This window comes from Scyliorhinus canicula, chromosome 2, assembly GCF_902713615.1.
Source record: "Scyliorhinus canicula chromosome 2, sScyCan1.1, whole genome shotgun sequence".
Taxonomy (NCBI): domain Eukaryota; kingdom Metazoa; phylum Chordata; class Chondrichthyes; order Carcharhiniformes; family Scyliorhinidae; genus Scyliorhinus; species Scyliorhinus canicula.
In genome coordinates, this window is record NC_052147.1 from 276,261,002 (window position 1) to 276,288,992 (window position 27,991).

At 50.0% G+C, this 27,991-nt stretch overlaps 1 protein-coding gene across 2 annotated transcripts in view; it reads right to left on the reverse strand.

The window, feature by feature from the left end:
* Positions 1-27,991, reverse strand: part of adcy5 (adenylate cyclase 5) — a 403,818-nt gene that overhangs the window by 200,569 nt on the left and 175,258 nt on the right. For both annotated transcript variants that reach the window (XM_038790092.1, XM_038790091.1), the window contains exons 2-3: positions 14,133-14,282; positions 4,634-4,755 (exon numbers count right to left, since the gene is read on the reverse strand). In XM_038790092.1, coding sequence (XP_038646020.1) covers positions 4,634-4,755; positions 14,133-14,282 — 272 coding nt within the window. The remainder of the gene's footprint in view (positions 1-4,633; positions 4,756-14,132; positions 14,283-27,991) is intronic.

Sequence of the window (27,991 nt, forward strand, 5' to 3'; positions counted from 1 at the left end):
TAATTGGAAAAAATTAATTGGGCACTCTAAATTTATTTTTTTAAAAGGTGGTGTTCAGCTGCCTTCTTGAACTGCTGCAGTCCCTGAGGTGTAGGTACACCCTCTGTGCTGTTAGGGAGGGAGTTCCAGGATGTTGCCCCAGCAACAGTGCAGGAACAGCAATATATTTCCAAGTCAGGGTGGTAAAGGTTGTGGGGCATCCAGGTATCTGCTGCTCTTGTCCTTCTAGATGGTAGTGGTTGAGGGTTTGGAAGCTGCTGTATGAGGAACCTTGATGAGTTACTGCAGTGCATCTTGTCGATGGTACACACGGCTGCCACTGCTCGTCAGTGGTGGAGGGAGTGAACGTTTGTGGAAGGGGGAGCAATCAAGTGGGCTGCTTTGTCCTGGATGGTTGCGAGCTTCTCGAATGTTGTTGGAGCTGCACTCATCCAGGCAAGTGGAGAGTATTCCATCACACTCCTGACTTGTGCCTTGCAGATGGTGGACAGGCTTTGGGGGCGGGGGGTTCAGGAGTTGAGTTACTCGCATTAGGATTCCTAGCCTTTAACCTGCCCTGGTAGCTACAGTATTAATACGACTAGTCCAGTTCAGTTTCTGATCAATGATAACCCCCAGGATGTTGTTTGTGGGGGATTCAGTGATGGAAATGCCATTGAATGTCAAGGGGCAGTGGTTAGATCCTCTCTTGCAGGAGATAGTCATTGCCTGGCAATGTGTGGCGCGAATGTAAGCTGCCACTTGTCAGCCCAAGCCTGGGTATTGTCCAGGTTTTGCGGCATTTGGACGTGGACTGCTTCAGTTTCTGAGGATTCATGAATGATGCTGAACATTGTGTGCAGTCATCCACAAACATCCCCATTCTGACTTTATGATAGAAGGGAGGTCATTGATGAAGCAGCTGAAGATGGTTGGGCCTAGGACACTACCCTGAGGAACTCCTGCAGTGATGTCCTGGAGTTGAGATAATTGACCTCCAACAACCATAACCATCTTCCTTTGTGTCAGGTATGACTCCAACCAGCGGAGAGTTTTCCCCCTGATTCCAGTTTAGCTAGAGCTCCTTGATGCCATACTCTGTCAAATGCTGCCTTGATATCCAGGGCAGTCACTCTCACCTCACCTCCTGCATTCAGCTCTTGTCCATGTTTGAACCAAGGCTGTATGAGGTAAGGAGCTGAGTGACCCTGGCAGAACCCAAACTGAGTGTCCGTGAGCAGGTTATTGCTGAGTAAGTGCCACTTGATAGCATTGTTGATGACTCCTTCATCACTTTGCTGATGATGGAGAGTAGGCTGATAGGGCGGTAATTGGCTGTTGGATTTCTCCTGTTTCTTGTGTACAGGATGCACCTGGGCAATTTTCCACATTGTCGGGTAGATGTCAGTGTGGTAGCTGTACTGGAACAGCTTGGCTAGGGGTGCGGCAAGTTCTGGAGCACACGTCTTCAGTACTATGCCCCCATCCTTCACTGATATCAATTGTTTTTGCCTGATTACTCTCCTGTGAAGCACCTTAAGATATTTTGCTGGGTTAAAGGTGCTGTATTAGTACAGGCTCGGCGATGAGTCACCCATGAATTATCTGTAGTTCAATTAGGAAAACTCCCACGTCTGAGGTTCTCAGTTCATTAAGGGCAGCACGGTAGCACAAGTGGATAGCACTGTAACTTCACAGCATCAGGGTCCCAGGTTCGATTCCCCGCTGGGTCACTGTCTGTGCGGAGTCTGCACGTTCCCCCGTGTCTGCGTGGGTTTCCTCCGGGTGTTCGAGTTTCCTCCCACAGTCCAAAGATGTACAGGTTAGGTGGGTTGGCCTTGCTAAATTGCCCGTCGTGACCATTGGGTTACGGGGATAGGGTGGAAGTGAGGGCTTACGTGGGCTGGTGCAGACTCGATGGGCTGAATGGCCCCCTTCTGCACTGTATGTTCTATGTTCAAGTCCCACTCCAGGGCTTGAGCACAAGCGTTAAGTGTGACTCCCCAGTGCAGTACTGAGCGAGTGCTGCACTGCTGGGGGTGCTGTTTTTGAGATGAGATATTAAATCCCACCCCCGGTGCCCTGTGTGGATTTAAAGGATTCCATGACGATAATTTTAAGAAGAGGAGGGGAGTTAACCTCGGTGTCCCGGCCAGCATCTATCCCTCAATCAGCATCACAAAAGATAAGATAATCTGGTCATTATCACGTTGCTGCTTCTGGAAGCTTGTTGCCTGCGGCTTGGCTGTCCCATTTCCAACATTGGAACCCTGACTACGCTTCAAAATACTTCATTGGCTATAAGGTCTGGTGGTCGCCAACATAACGAGTCAGGAGGAGGAGGCCATTCAGCCCCTCGAGCCTGCTCTGCCATTCAGTAAGAACACGGCTGATCTAATTCTGGCCTCAATTCCACATTCCTGCATACCCCCCCGACAACCTTTCACCCGCTTGGTAGCCAAGAATCTATTTGCCTCGACCTTAAAAACATTCATTGCCTCTGCCTCCATCGCTCTCCTTGAGAGAGAGTTCCAAAGATTCACAACCCTCGGAGGAAAGATTTCTTCTAATCTCCATCTAGGCGACGATAATAGAGTCATACTGTTTTACAGCACAACGAGGCCCTTCGGCCCATTCTGTCTGCGCGGCCATCAAGAACCGATCTATTCTAATCCCATTTACCCGCACTTGGTCCCTGGCCTTGTATGCCAGGCTGTCCCAAGTGCTCATCTAAATGCTAATAGGCACTATATTTTAAAAGGATATAACGGTGCTATATAAATGAAAATATTTATTTTCCTTTTTGTCACAAAAGCGTTCAATAGTTTTTTTTCTTTCGAGAGGAATGGAGATTATTTTTTCTAAACTGTAATAGAGAGAGGGTCACTTTATTGTGTAGTGGAGGTTTGGGACTGAACTTTACGGCTGAGAAGATGAAGTTATTTGGAGATATAACAAACTGGAATCTTATTGAAGTTATGCCCTGATATTCTTCAGTCCAGGCCCCCTGCGGTCAACGGCTCTATTCTTCTCTACACTGTGACCCTGTCCCTCTCCTATCTTCACAAAGCCTGGTGTCAATCTCTCTGGGAGTTTCATAGTTTGCTGTGGAGGGGCCAGGAATAGAATGGGCTGAATAATACAGCACAGCCGTTTCTCTCAGTTAAGGTCTGGACCACCCCTCCCCACCCCAGCTTTCTCAGCACAGCCAGATGTCTTTCTTTCCTTCTTTGGTGACCTTTTCATTCATATGGCCGCTAGATAATTTAATCCTCAGGTAGTGTTAAAGACAGGTGCGTGCCCCAGGCCAACTCTGAGCTCCAGGCAAAGGCTGCTTGATTTTACAAACTCCTCATTGTGTTCAGCTCGCTGGAGTCCAGCGGGAAGCCCTCGTCAGAATGCCTCAGTTCACGGTAACACAGTGGTCAGCACTGTTGCTTCACAGGGCCAGGGACCTGGCTTGGGTCACTGTCTGTGCGGAGTCTGCACATTCACCCCGTGTCTGCGTGGGTTTCCTCCGGGTGCTCCGGTTTCCTCCCACAAGTCCCGAAAGACGTGCTTGTTAGGTGAATTGGACATTCTGAGTTCTCCCTCTGCGTACCCGAGCAGGCGCCGGAATGTGGCGACTAGGGACTTTTCACAGTAACGTTATTGCAGTGTAAATGTACGCCTACTTGTGACACTAATAAAGATGATTATTATTAATGCCCACACATGGCTGCCACTATTCGTTAATGGTGGAGGGAGTGAATGTTCGTAGAAGGGGTGCCGATTAAGTGGGCGGCATTGTCCTAGGAGGTGTTCCATTGTCATTTCACTTAAATCTGTGTCCCCTTATTATTGCCACCCCTACCAGGGGAAATAGTTTTTCCCTATTTACTTGATCAAAACCCTTCATAAGGCTGAGCACCTCTGTTGAATTTTCCCTTAATCTTCCCTGCGCTCAGCTTCCTCAGATGCTTCACCTAAGTGAAGTTCCCCATCTCTGGTCCCATCTCATTCTTGCAAATTTCTTCTATCTAAGGCACACACATTCTTCCTGAAAATCAGGTGCAAAACTCTAGCGAGGCCTGACCAATGAGTCAGCACAGCTGCCTGGATTTTGAACCCTCAGTCCCAGAATCCAATGTGCTTTTTGAACAGCCTTCTTGCCTTGTCCTGCCGCCTTCAAAGGTTTGTTTACATTCACCCCCAGATCTCTGTTCCTGCACCATCTTTAGAATTGTAACCATTGGTTCATATCATCTCTCCTCGTTCTTCCTACCAAAACATTTCACTTCAAACACTTCTCTGTGTTCTATTTACTCTGTACCTATCTGCTCATTTCACCTGTAACTGTTCCTCCTGAAGTCTCTTTCTATTTTTCTCATTGTTTATTATCGCATGTTGGCTTGTTTGAAATTGTGCCCCATATACCCAAGTCCAGGTCATTAATGAATATCCAAAAGAACTGTGATCCGAAGGCCACAACCATATACATCCATCTAACCTGAAAAGCAACCCTTTATTGTAGCTCTGTTCTGCCTCTCGTTCAATTCCATATTCACGCATTTCCTGCCCCTTTACAGTCCCCCGTGGAGCATGGTGCTGTTGATGAATTGGCGACGTGCAGCGGTCAAGTTGAGATACCTGTGGTGAAGGTGGTATCACCTACCTGACATTGTCGTGCTTCTGTATGTAAATCTTGTGGAACATCATGTCCTCCTGCTTTGCGTTAATGTCGGCCTTCATCTCCATGGCAACGTGTCGTGGAAGTACTGACAACAGGAGACGTTCCTGTATGGAGAGGAATCAATTGAAATGGTCAGACACGAGGGAGAAGGCATGCCTCTCCAAACCTCTCCCTCTAGCTCCTTAACGCGTTGACTGACGCTTGGGAACACTCTCTGAAGCCGATTCTATCCATTCAAACAGGAAGAGTCCACCCAGAAATCTGGAATAGGGGCGACTCCTGATTTTGCTCCACCCTTTCTTTGTTCAAGGCCCACCAGGCGCAGCTGTAGCATCTTTACAGCCACTGATGGCTCAATCAGCACAGACCAAGGATCAGGTCTGGGGACGTTCACAGGCAAAGGAATGCAAAGTAAACTATCAAGGGATTTTATGGTAAAGACAAGAACTGCTAAAGTATGGGAACGCTATCACCCGCATTTTCCCCGCACGTCATTCACCATGCTGACTTGGAAATATATAGCTGTTCCTTCACTGTCGCTGGGCCAAAATCTTGAACACCTTTCTCTAACAGCACTGTGGGTGTACCTACAATGTGTGGACTGCTGCGGTACAAAGATTTGCTCACCACCACCTTTCTCTAGGGCTATTAGGGAAATGCTGGTCTGGCCAGCGACGCACAGATCCCAAGAACGAACAACAATAACAAAAGACATTTTGCATCAGCTCAAGTGGCCTGAAAGGGCTTTACAGCCAATTAAGTACATTTGAAATGTAGCCACCGTTGTCATGCAGCCAATATATTCACAGGCTTCTCCCACAAATAACAATGTGATAATGACCATTTAATCTGATTTTGGTGATGTTGGACAGGACGCTGGGCAGAAGCCCTGTAACTCTTCCATGAAGTGATGACCACCCAACAGTAAACAGTTCCAAAGTAATACAGAGGAACAGGCCTATCAGCTGGACCGACCTATGTCGGTGTCTGTGCACCACACATCTATCGACACATCCTTCCATTTCATTCCCCCTCGTCTGTTTATCTGCCTTTACCACAAATGCATCCATACAATTCACTTCCAACCTCGCTTTGATTCCGAGTTCCACGTTCTCACCACTCTCTGGGTAAACAAAACGTGACTATCTTGCGTGTATGACCCCCTGGTTCTGATCTCACCTGTAGGTGGCACATCTTCTCTACACCATCCCGACTGAACCCTTTCATAATCTTCATAACTTCTACCAACTCATCCGTCAGTCTTTTCTGCCCCCGCCTGTTTAATTTTTCCTGATAGATATTGGGCGGGATTCTCCCATCTGAAGGCAGGCCCACGCCGCTCCAGCTGCCCATACCAGTGTTAAATGGGCGCCGCGGGTCTGCGCATGCGCACTACGGCCGACACGAATGAGCGCATGCACGGTAGCGTCCTTCTCCACGCCGGCCCCGACGCAACATGGCGTAGGGCTACAGGGGCCGGCGCGGAGAAAAAGAGGCCCCCACCACGAGAGGCCAGTCCGCCGATTGGTAGGCCCCGATCACAGGCCAGGCCACAGTGGAGGCCCTCCCGGGGTCGGACCACCCCCACCACCCCGCCCCCGACAGGATAGACGGCGAGGTCCCGCCGGGTAAGACCAGATGTGAACGGCACCGGGGGACTCGGGCTTTTTTGGGCGGCCACTTGGCCCATCCCGGGCAGAGAACCGGCTGGGGGGGGGGGGGGGGGGGGGGGGGGGGGGGGGGGGGGGGGGGGGGGGACCACCAGCACCGCGCAGGCGCCAATGGTGGTGATTCTCCGGTCGCCATTCCGGCATCGGGCAAATCGTGCCCGGCCCGGCGATTCTCCCAACCGGTGGGGTGAGAGAATCCCGCCCATAATCTTCCAGTTCTGGTTAGCATTCTACTATGAAAATCGCTTACTGTCACAAGTAGGCTTCAAATAAAGTTGCTGTGAAAAGCCCGTAGTCGCCACATTCCGGCGCCTGTCCGGGGTGGCTGGTACAGGAATCGATCCGTGCTGCTGGCCTGCTTGGTCTGCTTTAACTGCCAACGATTTAGGCAAGTGAGCTAAACCAGCCCAGCCCTCTTTCATGCTGTTCTCAGTGCCTCTACCTCCCTTTCGTAAGAACTGTGCTCAGAAGTGTGGTCTAAACAAGGTTCCACACATGTTTAACATACTTCATAGCCCGCAAAGTGCTCTGGGACACCCTGACGTCATGGTCGGCACTATGGAAATGCAAAATGGGCGGCACGGTAGCACAGTGGTTAGCAGTGTTGCGTCACAGCGCCAGAGACCCTGTCAGTGCAGAGTCTGCACGTTCTCCCCGTGGCTGCGTGGGTTTCCCCCGGGTGCTCCAGTTTCCTCCCACATGTCCCGAAAGACTTGCTTGTTAGGTGAATTGGACATTCTGAATTCTCCCTCTGTGTACCCGAACAGATGCCGGAATCTGGCGACTGGGGAATTTTCACAGTAACTTCATTGCAATGTTAATGTGAGCCTACTTGAGAGACTAATAAAGAACCTTGTTATTTCTGTCTGTCTGATCAATGGGGGGGGGGGGAGGGGGGTGGATTAATGACCAGCCTTTCATCTCATCCTTCTTGGGCATTTGCACTGCCCACTCAGCAGTCAATGCTTGTTGAGACCTCTGGTATCTTCCCAGTTTGGGCACTTGGCCAATTCTCACACCTGAATTGCTGCCTGAATCCCATTAGCATTAAATGTTTACCTTGTTATCCTCGTTTAACATATTCATTGGAAGTTTTTGAGAAATATTCATTATTCATATCATTTAAACGTATCCGATGAATTATTCAGGTCCTCATCACAATGAGCTGCACCCACTTTTCCCTCGGCGTGCTACAGTTTACTGATAATTAGACATTCTTGTTAAAAATAAAACTTGAATTATTCAACAACTTGAACTGATCAAATAGAATAAAACAACACTGTAGTCTTTTGTTGGGAAAGAAACACAATATAAATTCGAATTATCTTTTTAATTCCCAAGTAGCTTCAATTGTTTTTGGTTTACAGCTAACAGTCCACACAGTCACATCCTCACCCCACCTTTCATTTTCTCCATTAAAATCCAGACCCTCTCCCATCCTTGGCATATCTTCTTTGACACCCCCCCCCCCCCAACTAAATTTGCTCCCTGCAGGCCTCAGCCACCATTCCAGAATCACATTACAATACAAAGGCTCCTCCTCTGCACTACCAACCGAGCTTCCCCCTCCCTCCATCCCCGTATCTCCACCAACGAATGCGAGGGGACTCGTGGACGTTGCTGTCACAAAGACGGAGATCAGCTGCCCCCAGTGAGTCAAAGTCCACCTGCGCCCTCAACTTACATTTTTTCAGCTCTCTCAGGGCAACACGGTGGCGCAGTGGTTAACACTGCTGCCTCACGGACTTCCGGTGGCGGCTATGAAGGAGTAAGTCGCACATGTGGTGGCTCCCGACTTTTTTCCGGTTTTACGCCTTAAAGTCGAAGGCTGAGGCAATTGGGCACCGTTTCCACACCGGCGTATGGAGAAAAGAACCAGAAGTGCACTAAAAGGCAGAAATAGAACGATAGGCAAGAGCTGTACTGGAGCTGCAGCTGGAAACATCATGGCCGAGGACTGGACCCCTGGTATGTCGGCCCAGCGATCAACGGAAGCAGTTGATGCAGGTCACCCAGGACGGCTTTGCCGAGCAGAAACGGGACTGCCTGGACCCGATTAAAGAGTAGATTGATCGGCTGGAGCACAGATTGGACGCCCAGGATCAGAAGGTAGAGAAGGCACTGGCTGAGCAGGACGAACATCAAACTGCGGTGGAGTTGGAGGTGGGGATGCTGAGAGACCAGCAGAAAAGGTTTCTTGAGAAGGTGGAGGGCCCAGAGAATAGGTCCCGCCAGCAGAACTCAAGGATCGTTGGGCTCCCGGAGGGGTCTGAGGGAGCTGATGCTGGGGCATATGTAGTGGGTATGTTTGAAAAGCTGCTGGGGGAGGGGACATTCCCCCGACCCTTGGACAGGGTGGACAGGGCGTAGAGAGCAGTTTCGAGGAAGCCGTGAACGGGGGACCCTCCGAGTGCAATGGTGGAGGTGAGATTCCACAGGTTCCTGGACAAGGAATGTATTCTTCGGTGGGCCAAGCGAACGCGGAGCTGTAAATGGGACAACAGCATCCTGCGGGGGTACCAGGACCTGAGTGTGGAGGTGGTCAGGAAAAGGGCAGGCTTCAACCAAGTTAAGTCAATCTTCTTCAAGAAACAGGTGAAGTTTGGACTTCTGTATCCGGCTCAACTCTGGGTCACATATGAGGACCAGCATCATTATTTTGAGTCGCTCGAAGACGTGCTGGACTGAGAACTCTCGAACTTTGATGCAACTTGTTGGCGGATATTGGGTGTTTTTTTTCTCTTCTGTTTTTGAGCTCTGTTTAAGAAGGGGGGGGGGGGGGGGGGGGGAGTTTTTTCCGTTTTCGTGTTTTCTTTTTGGTGAATGTTGGCAATGCCTTTTTCTTTGATGTGCACTTTTACGGGATGGAGACGTGTTTGTTTGGGTTTCGGTGTTTCTCTTTCAGCTAGGTGATTGTGTGGGGATTGTTAGATGAGGGAATTTGTTTGTACAAGCAGGGGGGAGGGGAGTGAGGGAACGATAGGTGGGAGACTTTCTGGTGCCAGGGACGGGAGCTACCAAGCTAGCTGGGTGAGCTAGCTCACGGGAGCGCAGTGGGGGTGTGCATATGTTTAGTTTATTGTATGGGTGGTGTTGCTGGGGGGGGGGGGGGGGGAGTTGTTCTGCTGACGAGGGAGGGACTTAGGTTGGGGGACAGAGAGAAGGTCGGGGGCGGGGCTTCTGGGGTGGGCTGGAGGAGGCACGGCGCATGGGTTGGAGGCAGAAGGAGGGGGCACTTTGCACCCCCAACCAGGCTGATCACCTGGAATGTTCGAGGGTTAAATGGGCCGGTCAAGAGTGCACGCGTGTTCGCCCATCTTTGGGGACTGAAGGCAGACGTGGTGATGTTGCAGGACACGCACGTTAGAGTAGTGGACCAGGTTAGATTGAGGAAAGGCTGGGTCAGTCAGGTCTTCCACTCGGGGCTGGACACAAAGACCAGAGGGGTTGCAATCTTGATTAACAAGCGGGTGATATTTGAGGTGGGTAGAATAGTTTTGGATGTGGGAGGTCGATATATTATGGTTAGTGGTAAGCTGGAGGGGATGAAGCTAGTGCTGGTTAATGTATATGCACCAAATTGGGATGACGTGGAATTTATAAAGAGGATGCTAGGGAAGATACCGGACCTGGACTCTCACAGGTTGGTCATGGGAGGGGACTTTAATACAGTTATTGATCCCAGCCTGGATCGGTCATGCTAGAGAACGGGCAGGGTGTCAGCAATGGCAAAGGAACTGAAAGGGTTCATGGAGCAGATGGGGGGTTGGATCCATGGAGATTCAGGCAGCCGAGGGTGAAGGAGTTCTCCTTCTACTCCCACGTGCATAAGGTATACTCTCGGATCGATTTATTTGTTTTGGGTAGGGCCTTGGTGGCAGGGGTGGTGGACACGGGGTACTCGGCGATCACAATCTCGGACCATGCTCCACAATTGGTTGACCTGCAGGTTAGTAAAGATAGCAATTAGCGCCTGCAATGGAGGTTAGATGTTGGGCTATTGGCAGATGAAGCGGTGTGCGAGAGGCTGAGGAAATGCATACAAAATTACCTGCAGGTAAACAATACGGGGAGGTCTCAGCAGTGGTGGTCTGGGAAGCGCTGAAGGCAGCGGTGAGACAAGAGCTGATCTTGATCCGGGCTCACAGGGACAGGATGGACAGGGCAGAGACGGACCGACTGGTAAAAGAGATTCTACAGGTCGACAGGAGGTACGCGGAGACTCCAGAGATAGGGCTTTTAAGGGAATGGCGGAGGCTACAGGCGGAGTTCGGCTTGTTAACCACAGGGAGGGCAGTGGAACAACTCAGAAAGGCGAGGGGGGTGATCAATGAGCATGGTGAGAAGGCCAACAGGATGCTTGCACAGCAGCTCAGAAAGAGGGGGGCAGCTAGAGAAATAGGGAAAGTTATTGACGGGGCTGGGATTAGTTGAGGATTCGGCAGGGGTGAGTAAAACGTTCGGGGATTTCTACAGCAGGCTGTACAGGTCGGAACCCCCTGCGGGGCCGGAGGGGATGAGGCACTTCCTGGAGGGGCTGACTTTCCCAAAGGTGGGCGGGGAGCTGGTAGAAGGGCTGGGGGCCCCGATCGGGTTGGAGGAGATAGTGGAGGGCTTGAAGGCCATGCAGTCGGGTAAGGCCCCGTGTCCGGACGGATACCCAGCGGAGTTCTCCGGGATATGAAGGTGTTTAATGAGGTAAGGGAAAGAGGGGTTCTGCCCCAGACGATGTCACAGGCCACGATTTTGCTTATCCTGAAACGGGACAAGAACCCGGAGCTATGTGGGTCTTGCAGGCCGATTTCCCAGTTGAAAGTAGACGCCAAATTGGTGGCCAAAGTTTTTCCCTCCATGATTGAGGACTGTGTACCGGACGTGATTGTGGAGGATCAGACGGGGGTCGTTAAGGGCAGGCAGCTGGTGGCCAATGTAAGAAGGCTGTTAAACGTGATCATAATGCCGCCAGAGAGTAGGGAGGTGGAGGCAGTGGTCGCGATGGATGCGGAAAAAGCTTTTGACCGGGTTGAGTGGGATTATTGAGATGAGAATTTTAGGGGAATTCAGACGGTTTTCGGGGTATAAGCTCAATATGGGGAAGAGCGAGATGTTTGTGGTCCAGGTGAGGGGTCAGGGAAGGCGACTGGGGGAACTGCCGTTTAGATTGGTCGGGGACAGTTTCAGGTATTCAGGTAGTGCGGAATTGGGACCGGCTACATAAATTGAACTTGGCCCGGTTGGTGGATCAGAGGAAAGATGATTTCCGGAGATGGGATGTGCTCCCGTTGTCTCTAGCTGGGAGATTCCAAACGGTGAAAATGACAGTCCTCCCGAGATTCCTGTTTGTATTTCAATGTCGGCCCATCTTCATTCCGCGCTCCTTTTTTAATCGGGTCAATAAAGTTATTGCGGGCTTCGTGTGAGGGGGGCATGTCCCCGCAAGTGAGGAGGGTAATGCTTGAGCGGAGTCGGGGAGAAGGAGTGCTGGCGCTGCCAAACTTTAGCAATTATTACTGGGCGGCTAACATAGCCATGATTAGGAAGTGGCAGGTTTGGGGTGGTGGTGGTGGTGGCGGTGGTGGTGGCGGTGGGGGGGGGGGGGGGGGGAGAAGAGAAAGTGAGATAGAGGAGGGCCTTTGGGCAGACGCGTTGAGTAGAGTCAATGCGACCACAACTTGTGCCAGTCTCAGCCTGATACAATTCAAGGTCGTTCACATTACAGTGGCCCGGAAGAGCAGATTCTTTGGGGTGGAAGACAGGTGCGCAAAATGTGCGGGAGGACCAGCAAACCATGTCCACATGTTCTGGGCATGACCAAAGCTGAGGTGTTCTGGCCTTTGCTTCCTTGGTAGCCCGGAGATGGATACTATTGGCTTGGAGGGACTCAAAGCCCCCGAAGTCGGAGACCTGGCTATCGGACATGGCTAGCTTTCTCTGTTTGGAGAAAATCAAGTTTGCCCTGAGAGGGTCAATGTTAGGGATCACCCGGAGGTGACAGCCGGGGGGGGGGTTAGATTAGCGTAGATTAGGGGGTTAATTAATGGTGGGATCTGTTGGGGAGGGAGGTGGTATTTGCACTATGTTTATATTTTCATGTACATTGTTTATATTGCTGCTGTTCCAATGCCAAAAAAACCTCAATAAAATGTTTATTAAAAAAAAACACTGCTGCCTCACAGCGCCCGGGACCCAGGTTCGATTCCGTCCTTGGGTGACTATTTGTGCGGACTTTGCACATTGTATCCTAGTCCGTGTGGGTTTCCTCCGGGTGCTCTGGTTTCCTCCCACAGTCCAAAGGTGGGCAGGTTAGGTGGATTGGCCTAGCTGAATTGCCCCTTAGTGTCCAAAAAAGGTGAGTTGGGGTTACGGGCGGGGAGTGGGCCCAGGTAGAATGCTCTTTCGGATGGCTGGTGTCGATCTGATGGGCTGGTGTCGATCTGATGGGCTGAATTACCTCCTTCTGCACGGTAGGGATTCTGCGGGTTCTATGCCCTTTCCAAGTTCGTTGTGTCAGATGATGACAGTGGCATCATGGTACTGTCACTGCATTAGCTGATTCTGAGGGGGGCATTATGTCAAATCCCACCATGCACCAGAGTGGCCGTTTCAGAGGGCAGTTAAGAGTCAACCAGATTGCTGCGGGTCTGGAGTCACATGTAGGACAGACCAGACTAAGGATGGCAGATTATTGATTGTTAAACCAGACGCGTTTTCATGACAATAGTTTAGTGGTCACCATCACGGAGAGAGACTAGCTTTATATTCCAGATCTATTAATCAAATTTAAAATTCCAGCTGCTGTAGTGGGATTTGAACCCGTCCCTAAAGCATTAGCTTGAGATCTCTGGGTTACCAGTCCAGCAAGATTACCACTACACCACCATCTCCCCCGACACTCCTGTGTAGTATCTTGGAACATTTTACTGTGTTAAAGGTGACGTATCAAATGCAAGCAGTGCGAGTGTGGTTTTATCATTATGGGGCGTACTCTCACCTCTGGGCCAGAGGTTATGGGTTCAATCCCCATTCCAGAACCCAGGCTGACATCTCAGTGCAATACTGTACTGAGGGTGTTAGAGGTGCAGTTTATCAATAACATTCAACTAAGGCCACATAAATGCGTACATAGAAAATTACATTTTCTAGGCACTATCTCCCTAGCATTCTGGACATTTATGCCTCAATAATCCCAACTCCCCCCGTAACCCTAACTAACCTTTTTGGGCACGAAGGGGCAATTCAGCGTGGCCAATTATGCCTCAAACACTAATTATCTGCTCTTTATTACAATTCTGCCTGTGGAATTTTGCTGTTCTAGATTAACACAATTGAAAATGAAAATCACTTATTGTCACAAGTAGGCTTCAAATGAAGTTACTGTGAAAAGCCCCTAGTCGCCACATTCCGGCGCCTGTCCGGGGAGGCTGGTACGGGAATTCAACAATAGGTAGATATAGGTAGATATAGGACAGATGTCAGAGGCAGTTTCTTTACTCAGAGAGTAGTAGGGGTGTGGAACGCCCTGCCTGCAACAGTAGTAGACTTGCCAAATTTAAGGGCATTTAAGTGGTCAATGGATAGACATATGGAAGAAAATGGAATAGTGTAGGTCAGATAGGCTTCAGACGGTTTCACGGGTCGGCGCAACATCGAGGGCCGAAGGGCCCGTACTGCGCTGTAATGTTCTATGTTCTAACAAGTGCCTCAATGGCTGTAAAGCAATTTGGGACGCCCTGTGTTTATAGATAAGGGGTGTTACCATGACCATTGCGATCTGCACATCTGGCCCCTTTGACTGACATCTGGATCCTTACCTGCTGTTGGTTTTCGTTCTGTGAGTGCAGTCTCGCCTGGATGCATTCCCGCGTCTCCTGAAATGCCTGCCTCTGGGACACCTCCGCTGGGTAATGGGTGCAGACCCCGACAATGTTGGTGCACGAGAAGATCAGTACATTGGAGATCAGCTGAAAGAGGAAGAATTTGATGGGTTGAAAACAGATCCACATTGATAACAACTCACCGCATAGAGGTTACAACATCCAAACTATGAAGGTCAGTAAAATAGCAGATATAAACTTTTACTAGTTGGGAAAGTTGCATTACTCTATTTTCCCCAATGGGATATTATTGTCACATCCCTTTTGCCCCTCCCCACCTTCTCCAATTTTTGTTCCGCCCCCACCATTCCTCTTTCTATGATCTCGTAGTGGTACCTGGTCCCACAAAGTACTCAGCTCTCTACTGCAGTGATGGGCAGCCTAGGTTAGTGAATGGACCCCATGAGGAGGCCCTCCTGTGGGCCGCAGGATTTAAATCGGGCTTGTTCACTAACCATGAGCCTTGAATACGATTGAATACATTTAATACATGCTGAATATTTCATGAATGTTGTAGAAAATGCTCAACCATTCATATATAAATAGGACCGTCATCAACTTCAAATGGTAAAAACAAAATAAATATTTATGCTTGATTGTAGGCAGAGGGAGCGCACGGCTCTCACAGTCAATGTTGCAAGCAAACAGCAAGCTCCTCACTTCACTTGCCCTTGCTTTACATGCAAATCACTTCAGTCAAACCGAGAGGAACAATCTACAAGGACAGAAATCAGCTGAATGTGGCAACCCTGCATGTGGGCAACAGTGTATAAAATGTCTCATGGCCGCACTCAGAACCCTGATGGGCTGCATGTGGCCCCCCCAGGCCGCGGGCTGTCCAACACTACTACCTGCCTCAGCTGCCATTGTGGACCTGCATCGCAAGACCCAACAAGGTGTTCAGTCATTGGGAATTCACCATTGAGGCTAACAATGGCATCCAACACCAACATATAAGCACAACAACTTGCATTTAAATAGCGCCTTTAATGTAGTAAAAAAAATCTCCCAAGTCACTTCACAAGGAATTTCATCAAACAAAATTTGACGCTGAGCCACACCAAGGGACTATTAGGATGGGTAATCAAAAGCCTGGTTCAAGAATTGGTTTGAAGGAGAAGAGGTACAGAGGCAGAGAGGTTTAGGGAGGGAATTCTACAGCTTAGGACCAAGGCTGCTGAAGGAACAGCTGCCAATCTTGCAGCCATTACAATCGGGAATGCGCAGGAGACCAGATTTGGAAGAGCAGAGAGATTTCAGAGGGTTGTAGGACCGGAGGAAGTTGGAGGGATAACGGGTACAAGGAACTTGAAAATAAGGAAGAGAATTTTAACATCAACGGTTCAATATGCTGGCAGCAAGGGGAAGACAGTGGTGTTGTGGTTATTGTCATTGGACTGGTAATCCAGAGATTCTGGTTCTGGGGACCCTGTTTCGAATCCCACCTGGGCAGATGGGGAAATTTGAACTGAATAAGCATCTGGAATTAAAAGTCAAATGATGACCATGAAACCATAATAGCCCATCTGGTTCACAAATACCCTTTCTGCCCTCTTCACCTGGTCTGGCCTACATGTGCCTCCAGATCCACTGCAATGTGGTTGACTTTGAAATGGCCAAGCAAGCCACTCAGTTCAAGTTCAAAGGCGTCTAGGGATGGGCAACAAATGCTGGTCCAGCCAGCAATGCCCACATAACATGGATGAATTTAAATAAAATAAATGAAATTAAGTTTATACAGGGGTGAGGCCAGCCATTGCAATCGCTGACAAACAGCTAACAAAGACATGGATAAGGGGTTCAGCAACAGATGAGGCAGGGGTGCAGACCAGCGATGGAGATAAGAATAAGGTGGTCAGTTCAGGGTCAAATAGGACCCCAAGGTTGGTTGAACCTTAAGTGGTCAATAAGTTGAAGCAAGTGCGGGAGCTTTGACTGATTTTTGTGAATACAGTACAGGGGGTCCTCGGCCAGTGTTTGCCTCCCTCTTACCATGCCGAATAATATCAGCCAACCTGGCACAGTGGGGATGGCACGGGGAGTCTTGCTGGGCAGTGCCTAGAAACAAGACGAGGAGCTCATCCATCCTTGGGCTTTGTAGGTGTGTGTGGTCCACGACCTCTGTTCGAGCGTCTGCAAAGATCTTGTGAATGGACCCAAGATAACATGCTTGAGAATATAGATGTGACGTGCCTACATAGAGAATGTAGCGATGCTCACGTTGATACCCACTGCATTCTCCTTCTTACGTGGAAATTGGGTCAGTGTTGGTCCAACGTAAGGGACATGTGCCTTCCAGTTGAAATGTCTCGGATTCCCGGCTGAGGTTATCCATGAAGGCCCCGCCTTCTCAACCTTGCCCCTCGCCCGAGGTGTGATGACCCTCTGGTTAAATCACCTCCAGTCAGCTCTCCCCCTCAAAAGGGGAAAGCAGCCCATGGTCATCTGGCATTATGGGCGCCTTTACTTACTTTAATGCTCGCTGTAGCAGAAGGCGGGAGCATAGCGGTTATATTGCTGGAATAGTAATCCAGAGATGTCTACTAATAATTCTTGAGGCGTGTGCTCAAATTCCACTCTGGCAATTGGGTTATTTAAATAAACCTGGTTCTAGTGTCAGCAGTTTACGGAGCTATTTTGGAAGAGGAGAAGGCACCACTGGAAGGGATCAAAGCAAAGTGGGAGGAAGAGTTGGGCGAGGTTATAGAGGAGGGGGTCTGGTGTGAGGTGCTCCAGAGAGTGAATGCCTCCACCTCGTGTGCGAGGTTGGGGCTGATACAGCTGAAGGTGGTGTATAGAACACACCTCACAAGGGCGAGGATGAGCCGATTCTTTGAAGGAATTCTTGGAAGATGTGTGTGAACGTTGAGGGGGCTGCCCCGCTAATCACGTTCATATGGTCCTGTCCAAAGCTAGAGAATTAGTGGAAGGAGGTGTTTAGGATAATCTCTAAAGTGGTGCACGTGAAACTGGACCCGGGCCCTCGGGAGGCCATATTCGGGGTGTCTGACCGGCCAGGGTTGGAATCGGGTGCGGAGGCAGATGTAGCCTTCGCCTCGTTGATCGCCCGAAGGCGGATCCTGTTAGGGTGGAGATCAACCTCTCCACCCTGTGCCCTGGCGTGGCGGGGGGACCTGCTGGAATTCTTGACTCTTAAGAAGGTTAAGTTTGAACTGAGGGGAAGGATGGAGGGGTTCTACAATTCATGGGCATTATTCATTATGCACTTTCAAGAACCGGATAACATCGAACATTAGTTGGGGGGGTTGGTTGGAAGGGTTGTGGGGAGGGGGACTGTGTGTGTTAATGGTGACTATGAGTGATTCCTGATTCCTTTTTGTCATTTGTTTATGTTAACATACGGGCTAATGTTTGGGGTTTGGTGGGAGGATGGGATCATTGTTATTGGTATGGGGATTGACGTTACTGATTATTGTTGGTGGGTGCAAATTTGGGAGAAAATGTGAAAAAGGAGAATAAAAATATTTTTAAAAAAGAAATAAACCTGGTTCATTAATGTCCCTCTCGGGAAGGAAATCTGCCACCCTTACCTGGTCAGGCCCACATGTTGCTCCAGATCCACAGCAATGTGGTTGATCCTTAAGAAAAATGCCCTCTGAAATGGTCTAGCAAGCCACTCAGTTGAAGGACAGCATTTAGGGATGAGGCAACAAATGTCGGTCCAGCCAGCGAGCGACGCTCACATTGGTTGAACCAAAAGAAAAAAAATATCAGTATCAACGATGGTGATAATGAAGATTGTTGTAAAAACCTATCTTGGTTCACGCACGTCCTTTGAGGTGAAAATGAAATGAAATGAATGAATGAAATGAAATGAAAATCGCTTATTGTCACGAGTAGGCTTCGAATGAAGTTACTGTGAAAAGCCCCTAGTCGCCACATTCCTGCGCCTGTTCGGGGAGGCTGGTACGGGAATCGAACCGTGCTGCTGGCCTGCCTCGGTCTGCGATAAAAGCCAGCGATTTAGCCCAGTGTGCTAAACCAGCCCCAGTAGAGGTAATAAATCTGCCACCCTTATCTGGTCTGCCCTACATGTAACTCCAGCCCCAAGACAATGTGCCCAAACTGCCGAGGAAGCCACTCAGCTTTCCGTGAAAAACCACAGTCGCCGCGGAATGCAGTGGTTCAAGAAGGCAGCTCACCGCCACCATCTCAAAAGGCAACTGGGGGTGGATAACAACGCATGAAAACAGAAAGCGCTGGAAGAGCTCAGCAGGTCTGGCAGCATCTGTGGAGAGAGAAACACGGTTAACGTTTCAAATCCAATGTGACTCTTCTTTGGAGCCGAGTTCTGTGTCAGACCCGCTGAGATTTTCCACCGGTTCCTGTTTTTATTTCGGCTTTCCGGCAGCTGCAGGATTTTGCGTTTGTTGGTATTCTGGGTGACCACAAGTTTTTAAATTTTTTTAAAAACTAAGAACATCTCCTGTTAGGTTGGACCGTCCCTGCACCTCTCATCTCAAAAGTATTTTGTGGCGAGTACGACCTGGTAGTGGTGCAGCGAGGGGGGAACAGGGCAGCTGCAAGCTGAGGGAACAGGGATTGACCCCTGGCAACCGACAGGGTTAATCCGTAAGCAATGAGATGGGGAATAGGGGCCGGAGGGTAAATTAAAGGGGGTCAATTCTTTGTCAGATCAGGTACAGATTGAAAAATCAAGGAAAGAGAGATTGAATTAGGAGGAGAGGTATGGAGAAAAAAAAAGGGGCTGAAAATAAAAGTGAAAACATTTATTTTAAAAGTCATTCCGAAAAGAACGTGAAGGAGAGGGGCCCCACACTTTCTGTCACACTGACCACATCATTAATAGGATATATATCCTTGCAATTACAAGCTTTAAACATCTGCCGTGGGATTAGCTCATACTGACCACAGAAACACAGCTTCATGATTCAACCAAGAACTTAACAAATGGTGGAGCAGGAGCGATGGGCCGAATGGCCTACTCCTGATCCTATTTCTCAGGCGCTTATGTTCACACAGTTCAATGCACATCAATGATGAGACAGACACCTCCTCCTCCTCCTTCAGGGACCATGCCCAAAGAGGATGTTCGTCATCGTGGACTTCCACTGGATTGTCCCATGACGATGCTTGGCAAAGCACTGCAATCGTTTGCCGTTGCCTCCTGTAGCGTGGCAGAGCAGGAAATTCTCCCGCTCTAACCACCTGTTGTGGTGTTTTATGCACATCAATGCAGACAATGAGATGCTCCTTTAAGAAGCTGTATGGTAACGAGGCTGGAGGATGAAATGTTAGATGTTCATCATTCGAAGCCTACTCGTGCCAGGGGCATACTGGCCGTGCAAACGTTGTAGATTTCAACGACCGGAAGATCCCACTGGAAGCCAATAGCAAGCTGCCTCTGCCAGGGAAAACCCGTTGTGGGGGTGGAGGGGGAGTGGCAGGGGAGTGGGAGCGGGGGTGGTGGGGGAGTAGGAGAGGGAGGAGTGGCGGGGGAGTGGGAGGGGGGTGGAGGGGGGGGAGTGGCAGTAGGAGAGGGGGGAGTGGGAGGGGGGGGTGGAGGGGGAGTAGGAGAGGGAGGAGTGGTGGGGGAGTGGGAGGGGGGTGGAGGGGGAGTAGGAGAAGGGGGAGTGACAGGGGAGTGACGGGGGAGTAGGAGGGGGAGTGACGGGGAAGTAGGAGGGGGGTGGAGGGGGAGTAGGAGAGGGAGGAGTGGCGGGGAGTAGGAGGGGGAGTGACGGGGGAGTAGGAGGGGGGTGGAGGGGGAGTAGGAGGGGGTGGAGGGGGAGTAGGAGGGGGTGGAGGGGGAGTAGGAGAGGGAGGAGTGGCGGGGGGAGTGGGAGGGGGGTGGAGTGGCGGGGGAGTGGGAGGGGGGTGGAGTGGGAGTAGGGAGGTTGGAATATCCCGGCCGGTGAGTCAGGCAATTAACCTACATAATTGTTCGGAACCAGGTTAGGTCAACGTCTGTGCAGAACCTGAAATAATTTTCATGTCGTTGTATTCAACCAGAACCCTTGCCATTGTCAATATCCTGTTCAGCATAGATAACACAGAGACAGATTCCTCAAGGCCTACATGAAGACCTCCAACATATATGGTGGCAGCAGACCGTAACAGACTGCAATACCACCTGCCATCAGGTGTATTGCAAGGATTTGCAGGCAGCTAATAAACCTGCTTGGCTGCATTATGAACTCAGAGACAGACACAACAATGCCATTTCCACAAAGCCAACCGTTCTGGGGGCACCACCGGGCAGCGGCTGTACGGCTATCTGGATTTAACCAGACATCTGCTCCAACTGCTACATCATTCATCCAGAAATGATGGACAGCACGATGAGCTTCATCGTCATTTTGGCAGCAACATTCCAGCCCAGTTCCTCATCTGTCCAACTCCCAAAGTAACGGCAAAGCAGGTGTAACCCAAAACCTCAGCCGACGATAGTGCAACAAAACCACCTTTTCATCACATCATGAAGCCAAATTCAGATGCTCATTAAATCCCCCACCTTCCCCGGACAGAACTAATTGTGTGTTTTTGCAAAAGCAGCTCACAGAAGCTTATACTAATTCTTTGTGCGCCATTTCCCCTGGCCGCTCAGGCTGGAGGGGCTGAATGGTCTCCTCCTGTTGCTGGAAACCATTGCAGAGTGGTGTGAACACCAGTTAAGCCAGTTTCCACCAGTTGTCCACAAAGTTACATTCGATCGAGCAGGAGATTCCCCCCCTCTCCCCGATAGGATGTACTGGACTCTCGTGATAATGAAACAGCAGAGATAGACCCGACAGCAAGAAAAATACAGGGAATTAAGTGCGCTATTACAATTGAAACACATCCTTCCATCTACAAGTTTGATACATTCACTCGGTTTCGTTTGACTCAGTCAGGGAGCCACAGCCCATGAACTTCACGAGAAGGTGCTGACCGGGAGGAGCTCCTCTGATTGGCCCCTGCAGCTCCCCCTTGGTTTTAAAGAGACAAGGCTCGAGGCCCAACTCCGGGTCGATGAATTCCAGGTGTCGTCTTTCAGGTGAAACTCGCTGCGCAAAGCATTCCAGAGCGAAAGCCAGCCCCCCGCCTCCTGAAACATCACACCTTTCAGCCACTTGCATTCTCCTCCCTTCACCGAAGGCGGACCAGAAAGGACCCTCGTGCAACCCCTTTACTTGACATAAAATGGATGTGAACGTAACGAGAAACGGTCAATTTCCCACACTCGCGCGACTTCAGGATCACACTTTGCCCACTTCACAGGTGCAGGTCCACTTTTCTCACAAAGGTACTCGAAGCTGGCCGGGGCCTTCCTGTTAGTATCTGAGAGGCCAAGAGTGACAAAGGCCATTCTGAGCGAGTTCTTGGGTGTCTACTCACCCAATGTGCCCCTTTGCCATGTAAAGGGAATGAAACCTAATCCTTCAGAAGGTGCTCTCGCAATCACGCCCCCTCCACTATTGATTCACCACTTTATAGCACCATATTAACTGGAGATTAATATCGATGAGACGGCAAATATGATTGTAATCGGTAATTTTAATAGGCAATTATAACTAGTTACACAAAGTAACGAGAGAGTAAGTGCAACTGATAGCAGTGATTACATTAATCCTTTCAGGCGACCATGAGTGCTTTTGGTTGCTCGATCCTTTCCTCTCTACTGCTCCTGCTTTGCTCGTCCTTCCCAAGGCCGTTCTTTACATACAACTTGCAATGAGGGAACACCTTGCACATAGTAAAGAGTTCCAGGGTTCCTCGCAGGAGCATTATCAAGAAGAACCTGACGTCGAGTCACATAAGGAGGTAGTGAGACAGACCAAGGGGATATGTTTTACGGATGCATCTTAAAGGTGGAGGAGAGAGGGCGAGAGGCAGAGTGATTCAATGGGGGAGATTTTTTTGGTGTTTTTAAAATTTAGAGTACCCAATTCATTTTTTTTTTCCGATTAAGGGGCAATTTAGCAAGGCCAATCCACCTAGCCTGCATATCTATGGGTTGTGGGGCGAAACCCACAGGGAGTATGTGCCAATTCCACACGGACAGTGACCCAGAGCCGGGATCGAACCTGGGACCTCGGTGCCGTGAGTCAACAGGGCTAACCCACTGTGCCACCATGCTGCCTTTTCAATGGGGCAGATTACTCGAGCTTAGACAACTGGGGACTTCCGCATGATCGTGACGCGACCCATCCCTCAGCCCACCATTGCCGCTTATGACCCGTAATATGTGCACGTATCCATTTACTTCATTTCCTCGTTCTTTTCAGCAATCCATACCAGTGTTTTTCAACCCCCCCCCGGGGACCCATTTTTACCAACCAGCCAACCTTTGGGGCCCAACCGGCCGACCTTCCGACCCACGCCGGCCGACATTCGCGACCCACGCTGGCCAAACTTCACGACCCACGCCGGCCAACCTTCCCGACCCACTCTGGCCGACCTTCGCGACCACGTCGGCCGACCTTCGCAACCACGCCGGCCGACCTTCCCAACCCACGCTGGCCAACCTTCGCGACCCACGCCGGCCGACCTTCCCGACCAACTCTGGCCGACCTTCGCGACCACGCCGGCCGACCTTCGCGACCCACGCCGGCCAACCTTCGGGAACCACGACGGCCGACCTTCGCGACCCACACCAGCCAACCTTCGCGTCCCAGGCCGGCCGACCTTCGTGACCTATGCTGGCCGATCTACCCAACCCACCATTTTCTCTTACCTTGTTTGTTGCTGACCAAAATGGAGAAAATGGTTTTGGGTCCCTTTGGCCCCAATTGTCCCTTTGGCTTCCCGAACTTGAAAAAAAGGCTGCGACCATATATTTTTAAAAATGCAGCCGCTCTGCGCATGCGTGCCCGATCTTCGGTGCACCTAGTTGGGCACGTGCACCGATAATCGGGCACGCATGCGCAGTGCGGCCGAATTTTTTTAAAAAACTGTTTCTGGCCATTTTGACGGCCGCACGCAGCCGGCATTATTAAAAGCCGGCTGTTGCAGCGGATTTGCGCGATCGGGAGCGCCACGACGGACGGCTCCGCCAGTCTCTCGACACCCACCCGCGAGCCACCTGGGAATCGCGCCCCTGAGTTTGACAATGCCTGATCTACAACGTGTGTATATTCAGGAATGCTACACTCGGTCGGTTTGTGATCACAGAATCATCCTCACTCCGAAAAGGCATCGGAGCCCAAAGACACAACTTCCAGGTTTTGGCGCAAGACAATTTCTTGGGATCTCACGCTCCCTACGGATCAGAAGTGTGTCTTTTACTGACCCAGCGTCTGGGGATCACAAAAAAAAGACACAACAACCGTTCGGTTTTCCAGATACTAAAATATAACACCCTGAGAAAAATGAGGGAATTAACATGACAGAGATATTATAAATTTTCAAAAAATTCAGCCCAGGCATAACCCAAATTGTTAGTGTTACACAAGAGAATGTCTGGAGACAAAACATGAAACTTTTGGCAAGATCACGTTGCATAAATCTCGACTGAAGGATACGTGTAAGCTTTGTTTTCAGCAGTGTTCTTGGGGCATCTTTTCTTTTTAGTCTCGAGATCTCACTTCTCGGGTTTGTCCGTTAGGTTTCGGCTGAAAGATAGTTCAAGGCTAAACAATTAAAACTAATTTTTCGAACTCAAGATTAGAGCAATCCACAATGGAAAACAGGAAATGCTGGTCGCGTCTGCGGAGAGAAAGAACAGATTTGACATTTCAGGGCAGAGATCCTTCATCAAAACTCCAGTCATTTAGATAGCAAAAAACACCCTCTTTTATAATGACACCACAATACTTGCACAGCGTCGGGGCCTGTTTATAGTAAATGCCTTCACCAAACCACCCCCCCCCCCCCCCAACATTTCATCAGACCAAAAAGTCAAAATTAGGACCCCACTTTCCTAGGTTTTTAATGATTTCAGTCTCTCGTCTGAAGGTGCTGTGTTGCCGTCTCATTCCAAGGGTTGGATTTTACCCCCCCCCCCCCCCCCCCCTGTAATGAACTCCAATTGGCTTTATTGGTTGGCCAATTGGAGTATGAGCTCCCTCAATGATAGCTCATTGAGGGGGCCCATATAAGCACCTGTGTAGGCTTTGTGGGCAGTCTTAAGTTGACTGGACTGCTAGCAGCACTGTTTGTAGCTGCTCCTGTAATATCGTTATTGTAAATAAATATTGGTGTGGTGACGGAACTCCTGCCTCCCGTGGATTACTACACCCCCCCAATCCCCCACCCCACGGCGTGCTCTGTGACGATGGAGGCGGGCGGAGACGGGCTCGATCGGTCCCGCTCCTGTCGACAGGTTTTACTATTGTTCACAACCTCCGCCATGGGTACCCCGGCAGTGACGGGGGTGGGGTTGCCGTCGGTGGGACATCTTACGCTGGCGGGAACAGCCAGAAAATTTTGGCCCAAAATCTTGACTTGAGCACATTATGTCGATTGACGGTGCAGTGTAGAGGGAAAGTGTAGATGAGACACAGATAATGGGCCTATTTCAGTGGCTTCAGTGTAGGTCAAGGATCTCACGGCAGCCACAGGGAGAGCCGACAATTCTTTCTTTATTTCCCTCCGTCAACCAACATCATCAAAATGAGTCATTCAACTGACTAGTATCGCTGGGATCCTGATGTGGGAAAACTGACTGCTGAGCTGGTCAATAATCATTACATTTAAAAGTTGTTCACTGTCTGTGTGAAGCACCCTAAGACGTTCAGCTGGACACTGCATTAGATGTTCTGATGGTCAGTCCGTGCCAGTTTTACATTTATGCCCACGCCCAACGGGAAGAGCGTTGAGATTGGCAACAATTGGCAAATTGGTAGTTCGCTCAAGTGGCAATTGCTCATGAGTGTATCATGATCACATTGGGCGGCACAATGGTTAGCATGGGTAACTCACAGCCGCAGGGACCCGGGTTCGATTCCGGCCTTGACTGTATGGAGTTTACACTTTCTCCCCATGTCTGTGTTGGTTTTTGCTCTGGTTTCCTCCCACAGTGCAAAGGGGCAGCACGGTAGCATGGTGGTTAGCATAAATGCTTCACAACTCCAGGGTCCCAGGTTCGGTTCCCGGCTGGGTCACTGTCTGTGCGGAGTCTGCACGTCCTCCCCGTGCGTGCGTGGGTTTCCTCCGGGTGCTCCGGATTCCTCCCACAGTCCAAAGATGTGCGGGTTAGGTGGATTGGCCATGCTAAATTGCCCGTAGTGTCCTAAAAAGTAAGGTTAAGGGGAGGGGGGGGTTGTTGGGTTACGGGTATAGGGTGGATACGTGGGTTTGAGTAGGGTGATCATTGCTCGGCACAACATCGAGGGCCGAAGGGCCTGTTCTGTGCTGTACTGTTCTATGTTCTATGTGCAGGTTAGATGAATTGGCCATGCTAAAAGTGCTCCTTGGTGTCTAAGGATGTGCAGTCTAGGTGGGGTAATGGGGATAAAGTGGCACAGTGGGCCTAGGTAGGATGCTCTTTCAGAGGGTTCAGCGCAGACTCGATGGGCTGAATGGCCTCCTTCTGCACTGTGTGGATTCTATCCCAATAATGAGCATCATCACTGAGCTGTCCTATCCATAGTAAGAATCACGGTTAGTGGCCGAAGCTGAACTCTAGTAGATGTTATTCTCCTCGCCGATCCGGCTGTATAGAGACCATTTGTAGTGACCCACATGGAAATTAGGTGACGCGACACTGACTTGGCAACAAACCTGGAATTTCTAGACACTGTTGAGAGGGTGGTGGAGGCAGGTTCGAGCGAGGTATTGCTATCTAAAAAGAGAGAATGTCCCAGGTAATGGGGATACGGCAGGGGAGTGGGACTAGGCAGAATGCACTTGCAGTGAGCCGGTTCAGACTCGATGGGTGAATGGCCCCCATCTGCATTGTAAAGATTCTGTGATTCTGTATTGACTCAGTACTACATCAAATCTATATCCCTAAGGAAGCTACACATTAGGATAAATTGATTGGATTGATGGAACCACTCATTTGTAATGTAATAGTTATTGATCTCATTGCTGTTTGTGCGCTCTGTTGACAAAACAGTTCCCATGCTGGTCCACATAACAGGCAGGACACTTCAAAGTTATTCACTGTACACAATGCAATCGGAGATATTTCAAATTGAACTACTGAACCATTGGTTCAACCACACTTAGAATCCTGGGCACAGTTCCGGACTGCTGACGCACATCAAGCTTACTGCAGCCATTGAGGGGCTTCAGAAGAGAGCAACCGGAATTATCGAGGGGTAGGAGAGAATGGATTGAGAGCTGGGCGGGCGCACATTGCGCAGGTCATCGTTCGGAAAGAGTTTGAGCAGCGAAATTGAACGCAACATTTAGGATTCAAAGCGGGGACGGGTAACGTTAGACCAGGGGTGGGCAAACTACGGCCCGCGGGCCGCATGCGGCCCGCCAAAGGTATTTCTGCGGCCCACCAAGTCATTAAAAAAAAAAAAAATTTTTTTTTAAAAATTTTTTTTTTTTTTTTTTTAATTTTTTTTTAAGGTTAATGGGGGGGGCGGCTGTTGGGTTACTTACTGGTATAGGGTGGATACGTTGACTTGAATAGGGTGATCATTGCTCGGCGCAACGTCGAGGGCCGAAGGGCCTGTTCTGTGCTGTACTGTTCTATGTTCTATATGAGGCGCCCAGAATCATAACCGGGTGAAGTAATTATTTTACTTAATATACTATGCGGCCCTTTGTGAATTGTGAATTTCTGAATGTGGCCCTTGCACGGAAAAGTTTGCCCACCCCTGCGTTAGACCTTCCAGTCCAGCGACGTCAACGGCTTTATCGTCGCTCGCAACCGCTGCCGCCGGGGAACCCGCCACGAGGAGGGGTGCGACATCGGCGGGACTGGAAGTTCCTGCTGGGGAAGGGCTGGAAGATTTTGGTCTTTGTTCTTTTTCACCTCTGTGCAACCAGACATCATCTTTCCTCTCTTCCCCTTGGTGGCTTTGTGAAGCGATTATGTCAATTAGTGTGTCGATTGGAGACTGCGTCCATAATTTGTGAGAGCCGCCCTTCAGTAACATGGGCTGGTTCAGTCGGGGCTGGTTTAGCTCACCAGGCTAAATCGCTGGCTTTTAAAGCAGACCAAGCAGGCCAGCAGCACGGTTCGATTCCCGTACCAGCCTCCCCGGACAGGTGCCGGAATGTGGCGACTAGGGGCTTTTCACGGTAACTTCATTGAAGCCTACTCGTGACAATAAGCGATTTTCATTTTTTTTCATTTCACATGCTCACGGTTACCCATTCCAATCACAGGGGGCCATCGCTGGATGTTAGGAACCTCCCACATTCTTCCCTTTGGTAACAGATCTGGCCATCAGCCAGCAGGGTTCGGGCCTCCACTCGCCTACAATTCCAAGGCTAACCTTGGGCTTCAACTTCATTTTCCCGCCCATTCCCCATATTCTTTAATTCCCCGAGACACCAAATATCGGCCCATCTCAGCCTTAAATACATCCAACGATGGAGCAGAAAGGGAGGAAGGGATAAACCAGGAAACTACAGGCCAGTCAGTCGAACCGCAGTGGTGGGAAACTATTGGAAGCAATTCTGAGGAACAGAATCAATCTGCATTTGGAGAGGCGGGGATTAATCAAGAACAGTCAGCATGGTTTGTTAAGGGGAGGTCATGTCTGACCAACTGACCATAGAATTTATAGTGCAGAAGGAGGCCATTCGGTCCATCGAGTCTGCACCGGCCCTTGGAAAGGACACCTTCCACCCTATCCCATTAATAACCCAGTTACCCCACCTCAACTTTTTGGACGCCAAGGGCAATTTATCATGGCCAATCCACCTAA